The 18,442-nt window shown below is 46.2% G+C and overlaps 1 protein-coding gene across 3 annotated transcripts in view; it reads right to left on the bottom strand.

Moving 5' to 3' along the window:
• The window catches only part of CREBBP (CREB binding lysine acetyltransferase), a 182,032-nt gene that overhangs the window by 102,279 nt on the left and 61,311 nt on the right, over window positions 1-18,442 (bottom strand). For all 3 annotated transcript variants that reach the window (XM_090024768.1, XM_090024767.1, XM_090024766.1), the window contains exon 3: window positions 14,453-14,629. In XM_090024768.1, coding sequence (XP_089880894.1) covers window positions 14,453-14,629 — 177 coding nt within the window. The remainder of the gene's footprint in view (window positions 1-14,452; window positions 14,630-18,442) is intronic.

Raw genomic sequence — 18,442 nt, forward strand, 5'->3', positions numbered from 1 at the left:
ACAAAATAGATGCATCACAGCACTTACCGTTCCCATACCAGAGTGGACAGAAGTTTTTTTTTCTGATAATACGTCACTACCATTGATTGTTGGATTTTGTTCCATGCTGCCTGCACCAGCAACTGAGTACAACACCATTTGGACTGCAATTGTGCAATGTAAAATAATTGCAGGATGCCTGGTACAACAGTGCACATTTGATCAGACGTTGAATTGCAAAGCAAATGAACACGCATGCACTCAGCCAGAAGAGACTGAAGGAGTAATTATATGATTAGCATATCATCATGGTTTACTTAACAGCCATTGGTCAGCATTTTATCACTACAGGACTTGAAGACTGTTGGACAGAAAGCAGATTATTTTCAGAAAACACTGCCACCAACATAATAAAAGGAAAATTGTACAACTGCGCCATCAGAACATACAAAATAACATTCAAAGTAATAGGGCATATTCTGATAAATAAATACGTTGTATGGTTGTCCAGTTCAAGCAAAAGGATTAGATTCTGCTGTCACTGACCAATTTTCCAGTAGCAAAGCTGTTGCATTCAGAAACAATGTCTAAGTGGGAAGGAGTGTGGTGAAAGAACTGTTAGTGCATCTGCTGACAACTGTCACTACTTCAAGAATTTGTGGAAGAACACTCCCATCAAGGTGTTCTGTACTGGATGAACTATTTGGAAGTAATCAATACCTCCTTTGTGTTTCATCAAGGCTGAACGTGAAGGAAACTGGCATGAGGATTTATGTGCCTTTGACAAAATGCTTCTGCTGATAGCTGTGCATGATCATACCAATTACATGAGATGGAACCCAGTATATCTTGCATGTATGAAGGATTTAGCAAATTTTGCTCCTATGATATATGCTGACTTTAGGGAAGGAGGATTCAGGCTCAATACAACTAATCTGCCACTTGTAAACATTTCAACTGACCAGTCAATAATGCACATTAACAAGGTTTGCAAAATTGCTGGTGGTATAGTAAACATGCAATGAATCAGTTAGAGAACAATGGGTTGAACTACAATGAAAGAGGTCACACCTAAATGAGATGGTAAATCAAATGTTTGGGTTCAATAAAACAGCATCTTTCAATCATAATGAAAGACAAAGGACATGACTGAAATGAGATTACAATGATCTCAGGTTGCTACAAGAGCAGTTTGAAAGGTTCCACTTGTTTAAGGTTTCCAATGATGAGTTGTTATGCATGTCTGCAGGAGATGTGCATTCAGAATATCTAATACAGTATCTTCTGGCACAAGACGACAAAGAGAAATTGTGAACACCATTATCCAGAAATGTCTTACTGCAAATGCTACCAAGAGCTTCTATGCAAGACTGAAAACCTTCCATTTCAAAACTGAAAACTTTCAACGATGTGAAGTCAACTATAGGACAGTGCAGCAAAATGAAACAGACACAGAATGCAAAGGAGATCCAGCAAAGGCTACTTGCAGCAGCTGCAGCAGGTAGAAGGTATGATGTGTACTCTCTCCGACAGCACAAGCTGTCTGGATACCCTCCATTACTTTTTCAATTTGATGAAATGCTTAACGTGGCTGACAAAGCAACCTTGTCATGGTTCTTGATTGGAGATAAAGCAATAACTGTTCTGCCAGCAGCTACTTCTGAGAAATCAGTTGTTATTGATGCCATGTCGCTTGTACAGACAATAGAAAAGCTGAAATTTACATGAACATTTGGAGATTTGGCTGATTCCTTTGTGCAACAAGTGTTTGCCAATGATGCCAACACATGCAACCAAGTCAACGTTGTCTTCGATCAATATGTATCGCCACCCATAGATGCAGACACAAGAATATTCAAGCTACTAGGCCAATTCACAGAATCATTAGCAGATCTTTTCTGGTACCAGCAATATGGAGTAATTTTATATAATTACCAGTGAACAAAACCTAGTTAATTTTTTAAGTGAGAAACTTCTCAAAGAACTATGCCAATGTTTCCAAAGTGAACGAATACTCATTGTTGCTGGTTTCGCTGATGGAAAAGCAGAGCACTTCGGCTCATGTAACATTTCACAGCAGCATTCACAACAAAAAGCGGCAGACACAAGAATGCTCTTACACTGCAGACATGCAGTCAGTCAGAGATACTCCTGTCCAGTGTTCTCCTATGATGACACAGACATACAGGTCCTTCTTCTATGGTATAATCTTGTCCCTAAGGTTTGGATGAAGAGAAGCAACCCAGTAAGATCAATTCCAGTTCATGATATTGCATCAGAATTGCCCAAGCCAGCTCTTGCATCTCTAGTTGGATTCCAAAGGGTCACTAGTTGTGACACCACCAGCCAATTCAACAGGTCAGGCTGAGAAAACTGCTTGGAAAGTGTTCATTCAACATTCACATCTATTGGCAGGTCTAGGAAGTAGGCCTGATGTTAATCAGGATTTGTACAGTTGTGCAGAGAAGTTTGTTATGTTGCTGTATCCGCCATCAAGATCTTTGACGACCCTTTTGCATGTTAGGGTGAAATTATTTCATCAAGGAAAAGCTCTGGATAATCTTTCACCCATGTACAACTCCCTTGTGCACCATGTATATACAGCCAATTATCAAAGTCTTGTTTGGCAAAGTGCGCTTGAACCTAATCCACCATTGCCGTCACCTGACCAGTGTGGCTGGCAAGCTGAAAATGACTTATGTTTCCATCATAAACATTCTTGATGACAAGTTGCAAGTACAAGATGGAATGCCAGGGACCAGGGTGCTTCAGCAAGCAGGTTAATGCACCCTGCACTCCTAGCTGCGAGTGCTAGGAGACAGCATGTTGCAATCCATATTTTAACTACAGCGATTCAGAAACGGATTCAAGTGATGAAGAGAATTGAAAAACTGCAGTTACTGATTGTATTAATGTTATATATACCATTGCATTACCCTTATATCACCAATACATTAGACCAGCAGTTCCCAAATTGTGGCACATGTACCACGGAGGTACATGAAAGGCTGGTGGGTGGAGCCTCACACACCCAGAGCCCAGGAGCAGCCTGCTGCACATGGCCAGCAATGCAGCACTGCATGTGGAGCAGAATCCAGAAGGTAAGTGTGCTGCGGTGGGGATGTCTTGTGGCATGGTAAAAGCCCGGGCGGCTTATCGGGGGTGGGGAGGGGGGCCAGCGTGTGCATGTGTTGGGGGACAACTCCCCACCACTGTGTGCAGCCCAGGGAAGGCACGTAGAACACGTGCCCCCTAGATCTGTGCATGAGGCAGAGGCAGGTTACCACTACACTCTGCATGCTGCGGCTGCCCTGGGAGCCTCGTGTGACGCCATGTGCCTGCTGCACACTGGCTGCACTGTGTCTTCTGCCTGCCTGGTGGCGGCAGGCACATGGCATCCCATCCAGCTCTGCAGGCAGCTGTAGTGCAGTGCAGAGCATAGCAGCAGCCCACTGCTCCTCAGGAGTTCTCCCCTCAGGCTGGCTTGCTCTGTCCCTCTGGCACAAAAGTGGCAGGGAGCTCTCCCTGCTGAGTGCACCCCGAGGCAGGCATGGGGGCATGTGCCCCCCAGATCCGTGCATGGGGCGGAGGCGGCCCGCCTGCTGAGCTCTGCACCACGTGGTGCTGCCTCTGGACCTGCGTGGGACACCATGTGCCTACTGTGCGCTGGCTGACTGCCTCTGTCTGCCCAGAGGTGGCAGGCACAGTGTTCCACGCAGTACTGGAGGCAGTGGAGCAGCAGGGGGTGGGAACTGTGCACACTCCAGGGGAGGCATGGGGGGCATGTGCCCCCCAGATCTGTTAGCAAGGCAGAGGTGCGCTGTATGCTGGGCTCTACATCACGCATTAGGCACATGGTGTCCCACATGGCTCCAGAGGCAGCAAGGGGGGTGGGAGGGGCACCTACCACTGTACACACAGCAGGGCAGGCACATGGCATCCCGCACAGGTCCGGAGGCAATGCCACATGGCCAGCACTCAGCCCACCTCCGCCCCACACTAGGGGGCGCGTGCCCCCATGCTTCCCCTGGGGCATGCATAATGGTGGGGAGCCAGGCATCCCCAAATGCCCCTGGATGAGTCATCTGTGGCTCCGTCCAATGATCTGCCCTGGCCCCAGGGTTCCATTCACCCCTGCCCCACTTCCTCCTTCACTGTGGGGGCCCTTGCTTTGCCCCTCTCCCCCCACCCCTTCCACTCCACAGACTTACTTGCTGAGCGCTGTGTGTATGACTGCGTGTGTGCATAAGTTTATCTGTGTCTGTCACTCGAGCCACAGCCCTCCGCAGCCCTGCTGCTGCCCATCACTCCTGACCCACAGTACCCTGGCATCCTGCTAGGGCATGCAGGGAAATCCACCCCCCCGCCTCCAAACCCCCCACACCCCCCATCCCCCACACCTTCACAAATTCCCACCCCCTACGAACTCTACCCTCACTTACCAACCATACAAGGTACCTGCATAATTTTGAATTTTTAGCTGTGCAATTAAAAAAAAATTGATCACAATTAATTGTGCAATTAATCATGATCAAATTTTTAATTTTTAACTGTTTTATATAACTACTGTAACTGATAAAACAATGTTTTACAATTTTGATTTTAAAGGTTTTGATGTTGTTTTAATACATTGTCAGTGGATTAATACATAGGCAGTGGAACTATGTGTATGAAAAATTTGCTGGTGGTCCTTAAGCCTATATTGTTTTAAATTGTTGGTATAGGAACCGCTGGATTAGACCATTACATTTGCGTATTTCCTTGAGCCAAATATATGTACATGTTTAATAATACATAACTCAGTGGCAATGAATCTGACTTATCTATATTCTGACATAAAAAAGAAATTGTATGGTCTTATTTAATATTTCAACTCAGGTTACCATACTTGTTTATAATGCCTTCAGTACTGCAGTTCTGGTATAAAAATTGTAGTAACTGAATTTGTGAGGTTTTAGTATGTTGTTTACTAGGTGTTTTTAATTGCATTGAGTCGATATATATGTGCTAATGTGTCAGCCATCTTGGAATCCACAATGACTACCCCACAACTGAAATGTTATGATTGAGCTCTTCAATTCATACCATGTTGGTTTTGTCACTGGAATTAATTTTCTAACCCTACCAGCGGTGAAATATTGACCAAAATGTGAAATCACAGCAGCCATTTTGGATTCCAATACAGCAGCTACATGCACTACTTGCCAGATTGGCAACATGGATTTTTTGACATGGGTAGACCATCCTTATCTGAAACACACCATTACTGCTTATGGCAATGAATTATCCAGGACAACAAAACCTAGAACCCTTACTGGTCAATTTATACCCTACTATCCAGACCACATGTGAAAAAAGTTTGAAAACTTTAACAAATGTGTGCTTGCCCTTCTTTCAAACTGCGTGCCTCATATGATCTGCTGAACCTCTCCTTTTGCATGTATTCTGTAATTATATCATCATGCAATAAGCTGGAGTGCTGAAAAAAACACAATCTCTACCCTGTAAGGTGCCGGAGCACCAGCATGCCAGAAAATCAAAACCGCGATGGGGGTACATGGGAGGATACAATACATATTAATATAGTTAATAATCATAAGTGTTGCTTTTTTTTAAAAACAGAAAAACAGGTTTTCTAATAATTCAAAGCCTTGTGACAAAAAATAAAACTTCATACTACCTTTGTTCTTTTATGTTAAGCATGTTGTGATGAGAGAGAGAAGAGAGAGAAAGAAAAAAGAAGAAAAGGAGGAGACAGATAAAAAAAGTGGTAAAGAAAAAAGAGATTAGAAAGGAAAAAGGAGAGAGAAAAAGGAGACAAAAAAGGGGAAAGTAAAAAGAAGAGAAAGAGAAGAGAGATTAAAAAAAAGAGGAGAGAAAAAAGAAAAAGAAGAGGGGGGGAAAGGAGAGAAAGAAAAAAAAAGAGAGAGGGAAGAAAGGAGGGTGAGTCCCTCACTACCAATGTCTCCCTACTGGCTGTGGCTTGGGCCCATTAGTGCACAGCAGTGTCCGGCAGAGGGCAGCACTGACACTCCAGCAGCAGCTGCCAGGGGTGGGACGCTCAGGTCTCCTTCATGGTCCCAGAGCAAGGGAAGCCCTGGCCCAGCTGGGGCTCTCAGATGGACTCCCTGTCCCACTCTGGTGGGGACAGCACTGGGGTGCCAATTGCTGAGGCTGGCCCAGCCTCAGGTGCCACTGGGTGCCCCCACACACTTGCTGCAGCAGCCCCTACTTACTACCTGGCCCCTGCCTTCGCAAGGGCCTGGCTGGCCCGGCCTACCTGTGGTGCCTCCCCCTGAGTCTGCTTCTTCCTGCACTGCCTTGACCCTGCCCCGAGCACCTGGCTCCAACACTTAGCACCCTGGTGCTGCTTCCACCCAGGTGGGACAGCATCTGTCCACCTGAGCCCTGGGCTTGCCCACCAGCTGGGAGTCTCCAGCACAGCTGCTCTGTGTAATGCCTGCCTGGGCCCCAGCCCCACACCCACCCCCTTGCAGCTTCTTCGAGGGCCAGGGCTGGAAGATGCAGCCTGGGGACAGGGGGCAGAATCAGAAGAACACAGGCAATGTAGCTGTTTTCTTCTGACTGCCCCCTGTGCTTGCCACAGCACTGGCACCTGTGGCTGCTCTGGAGAGCCCAGAGCAGCAACTTAAAACAATTTTCTCTCATGCCTCCTGATGTGCTAGGGAAAATGTCTCCACATACCACTAACTGGCATGTGTACTGGGGGGTGCCTATCCCTGCAATAAGCTATTTTTCCCCATGAGGCTGATGCCTCATTCAAAGCACAGAATAGACTGCGCTATCAGGAATCAAAGTTGTATAAGGAATAATACCACTGCACTTAGGATTGCTGAGTCACTTAACGCATTAATTTGAACATACAAAACAAATGATTCAGGGAACTGATGGAAGAAGAAAAGGTGGTCTTACGATTAAGGCCATCTTGGACAACTGGATTTGATTCCTAACTTTGCCACAGAACTGCTGTAACAGGACAGGAAAAACAGTTTTGTTTTGTTTTTCCCAAAACAACAGCAACTAACTGTGCACCCCAGAGGCTCAATTTGAAGTGCTAAGATCTGATTTGCATGCATGCTGCAACCTAAAGGATGCAACTAAAATGAAGGAGACTTTATTGGAAGATAGAGTAAATATTATCCTATAAAGTGAGACCTAGATATCTCAAACTTGTGAATACCTTTGACCCTAATCTCTCTACGGACACAATTCCTTAATAGCAGGTATCCTGGTTTTGTCTGCTAAGAAAATCCAAAATTCCCTGATTAAAACTCCCTCAAATCCTCATTTTTCCACAGTTAAAATGATGCAGCACTATATATAGGCATCAGTTGAACGCAAATGTTTTATTGCTATATTTACAATTTTAAAGCAATCTGGAAGCCTACTCATGCCTGAATCATTATTTTAAAATAATAAGGGGCTTAGTCTATCTGCGCATCTTTCTGTTCATAATGCTTTTGGGCAACTCTGCATGCGCCACCAGGAGGGCTGGTGGCGACTGGCTGCAGAGGCTCCGCCTCCTCAGGCAGGGAGGAAGTCGCCTCCGCCTTAGGCAGGAGCCCCGCTACTCTGCAGGAAGAGGCAGCGGGGGGCGGACAGGGGGGAAGGAGGAGCTGCTGCCTCAGGAAGTGGGAAACTCTGCTGCTCTGCAGGAGGAGGAGGACATGGGCAGGCAGGTGGGTGAGAGCTGCTGTGCCAGAGGCTGAAGGAGAAGGCGGCGGAAGGACTATTTACTTGGCCAGCCCCAAAAGGTGACTGAGGGGCAGGGGCATGTACATGCCCTATCATTCATTCATGATGGGCAACTGGCTAGTAATAAAATAAATTTTATTTACCTATATATTTTGGCATTTGATTTTGTTTTTCTCCCCATAGCAAATCAGAGCCCCCCCATCTCCTTTCACTGACCAGGACACAGATTCAGCTGTTGCTGTCCTTCCCTGCTGCTTTGGGGGTATTGAGCAGCCCTAATATGTCAGTGCCCTGCCTCTGCCCCTCAATCCCAACCCAGAGCCCCCACCAGCCCTGCTGGTGCCCCTCAATCCCAACCAGCAGCTCCTTGGCTCTACTGGTACCCCTCACTCATGACCCACTGCTCCCCACCCCCCACTGTGTGAAGGAAGGGGATAGGTGTGTATGACAGGAGGTGTATGGGCATAAGCAACACCATAGGAGACACGTGCTTATTAAGGTTTAAAAATTGCAAATGCTACGATTAAAGGAAATTGTAAATTAAGAAATTCAAAACCTGCAACTCCACTATGCATGTATCAATTGAACGCAATGTTTTATTGATATAGTCACAATTTGGAAGCTACCAGCGTCTCAAAACACTATAAAAAGTTCTAAGAACCTATAAGTTTGGGGGGGGGGGTTATCATGGAAAATCAGAGCTCCCCCTGCCCCCTTCGCTCACCAGTACACAGGTCCAGGCCCCTCACACCCAAGTCATAGCTCCCCAGACCTGCTGGTACCCCTGACTCCCCAACCACAGCTGCCCCCCCGCTGGTGCCCCTCACTCCCCACTTAAAAGCCCCCCCCCCCACTTGCCAGGGCTACAGGGCCAGGGACCTGGGTCCACAGCTCCCTGCCCCCCACAGCAGCACCCAAGCCCCAGCTGCCACCTGCAGGAGGCTGCAGCTGTTGTGGCAAAGTGGAGCATGGAGCCTGGCCAAAGTGGAGTTGATCGGGGAGAGGTGAGTGTGGGCGTGACAGGGCAGAGCAGGGCCAGATAGTGAAGCTCCTTCTCACTGCGAGCCCTGTGCCACCATGGTTAGGTGCCCCTTGTCCACCTCAGCCACAGCAAGAGGCACAACATTGTGGGCAGGGGCATGTGGCCATGGTGGCACAGGGTTTGCAGCTGCAAGGATATCTCTGCGTGGTCCTGCTCTGCCCTGTTGCGCTTGGTCTCGCCCATTGGGCTGCGGAGGCCCCAAGGGAAGGGCAACAAGGCAGGGAAGCTAGCAGGTGCCATGGAGCCATGCAGCCGGCCACACGTCCCAAGTGTCGCCACATGTAAGGTCTCCCCTGCCTCCAGCCAGCCAGCATGTGCGGCCTGCACATGGCAGCTGCCACTGCCCCACCACTGCTGCGCCTCTTGCCTGCAAAGCAATGTGGCTGGCCATGGAAAGACACTGCAGGGCACAGCAGCAGAGCTGCAGTGGCAGCCGCCATGTGCGAACCCTTCCTGTCAGGCCAGCTTGTGTGCGTGTGACTCACAGAGGGGCACCCTTGCCCTCACCCCCTGGCCCTGCTCCTGGGAGTGGGCACAGGGACACACTCCTCACCCTTCCTCATCTGGCCCCTCCAGCACCTTCCCTTTTCCCCGCCCTGCCCCTTCCCCCCCCCCACACACTTACCTGCTGGGGTGGATGTCAGTGTCTGTGCATGAGAGTCTGCATGTCTGTGGGGGTGGGGGACTGATGTGGGGAAGTGGGAACTTCAGAGGACTGAGGCGGCAATGGGGGTGGAGAGTATGGGGCACCAACAGCATCGGGGGGGCTTTGGGGGGGCCTTTAATTTTTATCACAGATTGAGTTTTTAAAATCAGAGAATTTACAATTTTTCAAATCAGAGAAAAACAGAATCCCTGCTGATCACTCATCCTGCTCCCCCTAGCCCATCGCTCTTTGTAAGGTGGAAAATGTGTGTTTTTCTGTGCTGAAATAAAATAAAATTTAAAAAATCTCAATTTTTCTCAGTTATAAGGGAGAACCCATTTTTTTCCGTGGGAAACAGAAAACCTGGATTCCTGATAATTAGTAAAAGCAGAATAGAACCACTCCCTGCCTCGGGCATTATAAAGATGCATTCATCAATATTTGTGAAACATTTGGATACTAGTGATCATCAACACTACAGAAAAACCAAGACAGATGTTATAAATTTCTGTATTCAAAAAAAGTTTGCATGGAGTACAGTACTTAAAGTTACTGTCATATATTGAAAAATTAAGGGTAACCCCCCCAAAGACGTATTAGCTAGCTGCTTCTTTTCATTGGACACCTTTTCATTCTGTACAATAAGCAAGCCAGGGTACACAGATCTGATAATATGGTCACATGCTACTAGAACATGCAATTAAAGGCTGTAAAAATCATATGCAAAAGGCCATATTAAGGCTATAAGCAGGACACCTGACACTTCCTAACTTTTGACCTTTTTAAAACATTTTTATTTATTGTAATTTCAGGATTTTTTTTAAAAAAGCAAGTGGAAAACTGATCCCTGGTCTCAAAATTGCACCTCCTGCTATGCACAGGAAGCGTGATTGTTGGGGTCTGAGATCAGATCCCATTGTGCCATTAAATGTGTGTCAAGGGCCTGATAGACTACTATCCTTTGTGTGAATCAGCCTGGGGATGGAAGTTGAGTAGGTTTCACACTTCTCTGCTGACATGCAAGGCTTTTGACACCCAGGCTGCTTACAGTCAAACAAAACAAAAAACAAAACAAACACATGGTTTGACTCAGTTTTCCAGCATTTGTATAGCTCGCATGCAACAGTGGGGCTTTTTGGTGTTTTTACTTACCAGCTGATTCAATCAGCTGTTACATAAAAGTATCCAAAAGGCCCACGGAAGTGCACAAGATATACAGACACTGGGGAACTGGATCAAACTGATGCAATTCCTCTTCCTATAAGACACTGAGAGGTTTTTTTGTTTGTTTGTTTACTTGTTTTTTTTACACATCTGCCAGGGCCCCTAGAAAACTAAGAGGGAAGATGTTTTTTAACCTGCTTTGGATGCTGTAAACAGCCTCAGAGAGACTTCTGGTCTGAGAAAGGGAAAGAGTTCCTTTTTCTATTTCACCTTTTGAATGGGTTAGAGCAAATGCAAATCTCCTCTCTTCTTCCTCTTACTCACGTAAGAGGAAACTTGCTAGAGGGTAACTGCCTCATTTCACCCTATTCTACTATCTCCCAATATAGTTAACATGGACAGGTACATTTAAGATTTTGGTTTCTCTTAAAATGATAAGTAGTAAAATAGCTACCATTGATACGTAAACTGGCATGATTAGGTTTTAGAGCAGGGGTGGGCAAAATGCAGCCCATGGGCCAGATGCAGCCCGCCAGGCAATTCTATCCAATCTGCAGGGCCCCTAAAGAATTTAGAAATTAATATTCATCTGCCCTTGGCTGCCTGTCATGAGGCCCTCCATGGCTTGCCAAAACTCAGTAAGCCGTCCTCCACCCAAAATAATTGCCCACCCCTGTTTTAGAGCCAATCACCGAAATGAAAAGAGAACTTCATAATTTCTTCAGAACTATCTTTAGGTTTACAGCAAACAGACAAATATCTCTACAAAGGTTTGTATCTGATTCCCATTCCGGAAGTTTCTTTTGGAATTAGTAGAGTCAGTGAATTTTTTTTTTAAAGCAAAAAATAGCGTACTTATGCAGCAACTGTAAGTATCGTACACTTTTGCTTAACTGTACTTTACACAGGTCTCCAACTCTAACAGGAAACAACTAACCCCCTTTCTATAATCACAAAAGCACAACACATAGCAGATTTAAGATTAAAAGATTTTTCAACGATAGAGAAGACTCACACCAAGCAGGGGGATTCCTCCAATGACTGGGTGGGACCAAGTCCTGGGAGCTTATTAGATTTATATCTTCCCTTCCCTATTCACATTTCCTTTCAGGCACAGACTGAAGCTAAGATTCCAGAAATTCCTATTAGCTTTAACAGGATAACTAGAGTCCACATATAGAAGCAGAAGGATGTAATGTACACATTGCTGTTCTTTAGCGGAAGTATCAATGTTTCTAGTTTAAATAAAAAATAAGTAATTTGCATCTCACAGAAAGGCTCTGAGTTACTATAGTAACTGCTATCACATTTAAGACATTACACAACTGGATCTGTAGTTTCCATAGAAACTATACAAGCAGTTTGATTAAATTAGCCCTAATACACAGAGATGTAGAGAAAACTGGCGACATTTAATTATGCTTTCTGCAGAAAAAGTACATAAAATATCATAAAATTTCCCAAATTTGTAATATTTTAACATCCCAAAATTAATACACCTTAAAAATATTAATGAAAACTATAATCACAAGCAGTCTGCACTAGCTGGAAGTCACTGTATTACATGGCTTGCACAGGAGCATTGAGCATACTTTCCAAATCAGAGTCAAAAGAATACACGAGATACTATTCAGGCTCTCAAACAAGCCACTTCAGAACTGCCCATAAAACAGCCGCTGGTTGGGTTAGGAATGTATTCGTGCTTATAATGCTGCAAGTAGAGTTTAGAGAACAGAGTATTTCCTGTATCTATTCTGGAGCTCAGTGTAAGCTAAGGTATAGGTGCAGAAGAGTCTACTAAGGGTGCACCAATAAAGAACGTGTTTGTTGATATCAATGGCAGATTACTAAACAGCCATACTGGCTGATACCAATTGGATAATTCATATGCAGTCCGGCAGCTTGGAGAGCAGTGTCCAGCAAGTCTGTGGGGGGTGGAAGGGTTGGGGGGCAGATTGAGGCCCCCCCACCATGGTGAGGGATGGAGTGGGACAGCAGGGAGGGGGCTGTTACTGTGTACACCCCCAGGGGAAGCTCAGAAGGTATGTACCCCCTGGATTTGTACATGGGACAAGGGAAGGCCGTTTGCTGTGGGCTCAGGGCCAGGGGCTGTGCTGGCCTCTTCCTGGGAGGGGGCAGGGGGAATGGTGCTAGGCTGGAGTTGCACTGGGAGGGATAGCTAGGGTGAATTTTGGGGCAGCTATAGCTCCCCTGACAGCACCACTGCCTGCCCTGCCCTACCCCATGGCAGCCTTTGGCCCCAAGCCTGCAGTGGGCAGCCTGCTCTTGTTCTATGCACAGATCTGTGGGGCACATGCCCCCCATGCCTGCCCTAGGGGAGCACACAGTGGTGGGAAGCTGCCCTCTCACCCTCCCCAGGCAAGCCACTGATAGCTCTGCCCCATACCCCACCCTACCCTAGCTGGACAGCACCTGCCCCTGTCCCTGCCCCAGCCCCACTCCCTCCCTCACCATGGAGGCCTCGATCTGCAACCCTCCCCCCCGCACTCCTTCCCCAACAGACTTACCAGCCCGACTGCTCTCCATGCTGCCAGGCTGCATTCCTGGCAGCACACATGCTGCAACTGAGCACATGCACGCAACATTATCAGTGACATTACTGGCTACACTGGCCAAAAAAAAGCCGATCTCCAATTATATCAATTTTCCTTTTAACAGAGCCGATCTGGTATGAACTGATAGTTTCATAGTTTCTAGGGTCGGAAGGGACCTGAGCAGATCATCTAGTCTGACCCCCTGCCATGGCAGGAAAGAATACTGGGGTCAAACGACCCCAGCAAGATGTGCATCTAACCTCCTCTTAAACACCCCCAGGGTAGAAGTCTGCACCACTTCTCTTGGATATAATGCCCACCCTGGAAGGTGCCGGAGTGCTGGTGTGGCAGAAAAACAAAATGAGGGCAAGGGGTACATCGCAGGATGCCCTACTTGTGCCCCTTGCCCTCCACCCAAAGCCTCTGGCCCACAGCCCTGCTGCCCCTTGCCCCCCAGCCCGGGCTCTGTGGCTGCCAGCAGCTAGCCTGGCTCCAGATAGCTGCTGGAGCTCAGGCTGCTCCCAGCAGGACTTGCAGTATCCCAGCTAACTGCTAGGAGCAACCCAAGATCCCGGCTGGCACCAGAGCCAGGGCCAGCTGCAGCTGGGAGGCACCAAACAGCTGTGCTGGGCTCTGGCAGGCATGCCTCGGAGCAGGTGGGGGGGAGGGGCCTGAGGCAGCGCAGCCCTGGTCTCTTCCCTGCTCCTGGCACAGAGATGATGAGCCCAGCGCAGATGTCTGTAACCAGCCCGCTGCTTGCTGCAGCTGCCCCAAGCCCGGGCTGGCTACAAACAGCTGTGCCGGGCTCATCACCTCTGCACCAGGAACAGGGGAGAGACTGGGGCTGTGCTGCCTCAGACTCCTCTCCCACCGCCTGCTCCAAGGCACACCTGCACGCGCTGGTGCGGTGCTGATGCCGGAGCCTGGCACAGCTGTTTGGAGCCTCTTGGCTGCAGCCAGCCCTGGCTCTGGGGAGCTGCTGTCAGCCAGGATCCCGGGCTGCTCCCAGCAGTTAGCTGGGATGCTGCAAGCCCTGCTGGGAGCAGCCCGGGCTCCATCGCTGGCAGCAGCTACCTGGAGCCAGGGCTGGCCGTGGCATGCCAAGCAAAACGGCCTCATTTGGCACGCGTGCCAGGGGTTGCCGACCCGTGGTCTACATCATGAAGTTTAGCAACTGCGGACAGTTAATGACTGAAAATGGAGATCACCTGAACCAGCATGAAGTTTAAATGCATGTGCAGGCAAGATCAAATCAAGGAGAATTGTTTAACAACTGAAATAGTGAGGGGTTTGGAACACTCTGAACATGCATAAGTAAGGGGGAAATAACATGAGTTAAATGTAACTCACCATATTTGGCACACTGGTGACTGAAGTACTCTTGATGTCGGTAGGAAAAGGAGGCAGACTATTTGTAATGCCTGGCTTATTCGGTAACTGAGGATTCACTCCTGTAGCTCCCATCTGCTGCCCTCCCGTTTGACTAAAGGGCTGTCCAAAGGGACTAGTGTTTCCTGTCATTCCCATCTGGAAAAGAAACAACAAAATTATTACTACTAAATTTAATTTTTCTCCGTATATTTACAAACTATAAGAAAGCAAGTATTAAGTATCCAGCTTATTACATTTGATCCAAAAAGCCAAAAATTCCCTCCTCCCAGAGACGGTTGTTCATTTTTAGTTTGTAAGGCACCTTAACATACATGTCCAAACTAGAATTATTTTTTGGCGTTAGTTGTCTTTGTGTCTGAATCTCGTCTGTAGTAATGCAGGCTATAAAAGTATCTAAAACGCTGAATAAAGAAAAGGGTTACTTTCTTCAGTACTGTACTAACAAAACCCATAAAAATCAGATAACTGTTGTGTCCTGTTGGGCAGAAAATACAACTGCTTATGGGAAAAGTAGAGCACCTAGCAAATTTTTATTCCATTACTTGTTCAAATATTTGGAACCCTGCAAGTGGTATGGCATACTAAACTACAGAATTTCCAGGTACAGGTTCACATAAGTAATCAATGGTGATGAGGGTTTTTTAATTATTATTATTGAGGGCATTTCAAAAAATAACCACAATTTTTAAATAAAACTATTGTGTACACAATGATCATTTACCGGACCACATCACTTCTTTAAACTATCATAAACAGGCATGTTGGATAGTGCCATCTTCAGTGCTCCCCTGCTACTGTGTAGTTTCCCACTTTGTCGCAGACACACTGCATGGGCAACCATTTTTTCATTCAGTTTCTGAAACACCCTCATAGTTATAACTTTAAACAAGGATGATATACAGCAGCATTGATGGCAGGTGGGGAGAGAAGGTCTTACCAAATTCTGATTAACATTTATTATTTCCTTTTTGCGTGTGCAGCAGACAAGATAAATATAACTGTACTTTGGTTAAGTGCATAGCCTTGGGACTGAAAGAAGACTAGGCATTTACCTGAACTTAAATGTAAATAGCGCTCAAGTATAGAGCACTCAGGGCTGCAATATCAGGGGCTCCAAAACTGATTAAGCCCACTCTGTTTCAGGGCTCCTAGTAGTTAGTTTCAGGGCTGCTATTAGAAATCAGCCCAGTCTCAGAACTGCCATTTTCCCTGACGTTTAATGCTTCCGATACCTGCCCTTTCACAGCTGCCTGCATTTCATTTTCTGACTTAAACTGGAATGCAGTTGAACAGAGCAAAATTATGTTATAAAGTTAAAAGCTGCTTTCAACTGTTCTGTTTCACTTAACCAATACGCAGATAATTGATGTTTGAGATAATACAAGAAAACAAACACAGGACTGACATTTAGTTATGCAGTTAACTGAATCGTTATATGCATAAATGGAATACATCTTGTATTCACGTGCACAATGTAAAGAAAAATGCACAGGAAACTTGAGAGCATTTTAACTGACAAAAAGTTGGAAGACTCTTTCAAGTGTTATTACCCTCTCCCTGATCTTCTAAACTTCAAGTTTAGAAATGTTTGAAGAAATGGGTCCTACTAGAGAATAAAGTCCCACAAACTGAAACAAGCTGTTTAAGAAAACAGACTGATCATCTGCATATAGGAGAAGTTATGCATGAACTAGCACAGCCATTTGAAGTCTAAATGGTATGAAACAGCTATATTTTTCAGAAATAAAGCAGAACTGATAAACGTATTTTATAAATGGAAAGCAATCGCACAATGACCCCATACAACTCCTCAAAAGAAGCGCCAAAAAGTACTAAAGCCAACAGGGGACTTAATACAAACTACTGCAGTACGCATCTGTCTCCATCTGATGTATGCACAATTAATTGTGAACAAAATCTGGCCTAGTACAATAGCATAATAAAATCTGATGGTTTACTGGCTTCTACACAATTGGCTTTCTTTTCAACATTTAAAATTAAACATTAGGCAATCCAATCGATAAGAATGATTCCACTTTCACATGTCTATATTCTCTTCTATTCATGTACTCTCAGTGAATAGGAGCATGCACATGTGCCCAAAGAGCAGAATCTGTAGTATATGCCATGCACTTCAAATAAATCCGTGTTCTCCAGAAACATTTTCTTCAAAATAAAAAGAATTCACAGAAATTGGCTGATTTTATTTTCCCTGCTAAAACCCACCTGTATTGACAAAACTATCAGTCACAGTCTTAGTGCATGTGGTTTTAAACAGTAAGATTTTTAAGCACAAGTTTACCCCTATATCCTAACAAAAATATACAGACTAAGAAAGGATTACCAAACTTTCAAAGCTGTTCAGTCACAAAATCCATTCGATTTTTGTTTTTTTTGGGGGGGGGAGGGGAGTTGTGTTTTTTTTTGTTTTTGTTTTTTTTAAGACAAGCAGCATCATTTCTGAAATAGTTTCTGAAAAAATGATCTACTAGTGCTGACTGCTTTTGAGCCAGTCAGGACCCAGCCAACAGTTACCGTATTTCCTTGAATACAAAACCAGGTGTCCCGTTCCCCCCCACCCCACCCCCATTTCACTGGCATAGGGAAAAAAGCCCTTTGTCTTACATTTCCATACAAGGAAACCTGACTAAATATATTATTATTAAACTGCTGCCAAAAGTAGCATATGTTCAGTAATGGAGACCAACTATGAAGTTGATTAAATACAGCCAAAGCTGAGCATCACTATAAAATACATGGCCCATATTGGGCAAGCATGCTGATAGGACCTTTTTTTTCCTTTTCTTTTCTTTTCTTTTTTTTTTGGGGGGGGGGGAAGCGAGGGGAAGGAGGAGGAAAGTGTTGGCATTCTACATGCAAGCCCCAAGCCTGGAAGCTCACATGCCTCCCAGTCTTGCTTGTTTTTAACCAAAAACCTAAGGAGAAGCTAGGGGAAAGGCAAGAAAGTGGTTCCTCACTGCCACAAAATTTTAGTGCCCATTAAAGCACAGACCCCTTCACTGCCAAATCCTTTTAAGTCATGGCATACCACCACACTGCATACATTTCAACTTCCTTTTCACTCTTACAGAAGAGCTGTGCCTTTCTTTCCCCATTTTCAGTGCTTCCCATTTCTTCACCAGCCTTAAATGCCTGGCAGATATCACCAAGTGGGGGCCCAAACAGATCTTCCAGAATCCCTCTGTGATGCGTCTCTTAGCCTAGTGCATCCAGACCAAGTTCCCTGCACCCTGTGTGCATATAAATTCTTGGAGCAGCCCAGGACATGCGATAACAACAACCGGTTCCAGTCATGAGTGTGGACAATTAGCATATGGATCCTTTGTGGGGGGTACCTGGAATAAACAGACATACTGAGATGGCTCAACTGTGGGATCACCATGGCTTGAAATACTGTTGGCTCTGGTAGGTCCCAGCCCCATGAGCTATGTAGTAAATCGTGAGCCTCCGGCTTTGGACTAATATCATGCATAGTTCGTAGGAGTGCACCAACAGAGATTTTTGAGGCCAATACCAATAGTCAGTTTTTAAGGAGGCATATCAGCTAATACTGATTTGATTTCTGATACGCAGCCCAGCAGCTTGAACAGCAGTCTCCAGCTGGTAAGTCTCTTATGGTAAAAGGGGAGGGGGAAGGGAAGAGGCATGTGGGGGGAAGATCAAGGCCCCTGTGGTGAGGGAGGGAATGGGAATGGGGCTGGGGCTGGGGCAGGGCGGGATGCAGCCACAACATGCCCCCTGGGTGGGCATAGGGGGCATGTGCCCCCAGAGCTGCGCAGGCTGAGGGCAGGCTGCTGTTGTGGGCTGGGGCCAGGGTCTTTCTGGTAGGGGCTGGGCAGGGCTGCACTCAGGAAGGGAGGCAGTAGTGCTGGGAGGAGGCTATGGGGTGCAGCCATCCCAAAATTTGCCATGGCCCCCCGCCCCGTG

This window comes from Crocodylus siamensis, chromosome 12, assembly GCF_052110815.1.
Source record: "Crocodylus siamensis isolate JL-2025a chromosome 12, ASM5211081v1, whole genome shotgun sequence".
Classification (NCBI taxonomy): Eukaryota; Metazoa; Chordata; order Crocodylia; family Crocodylidae; genus Crocodylus; species Crocodylus siamensis.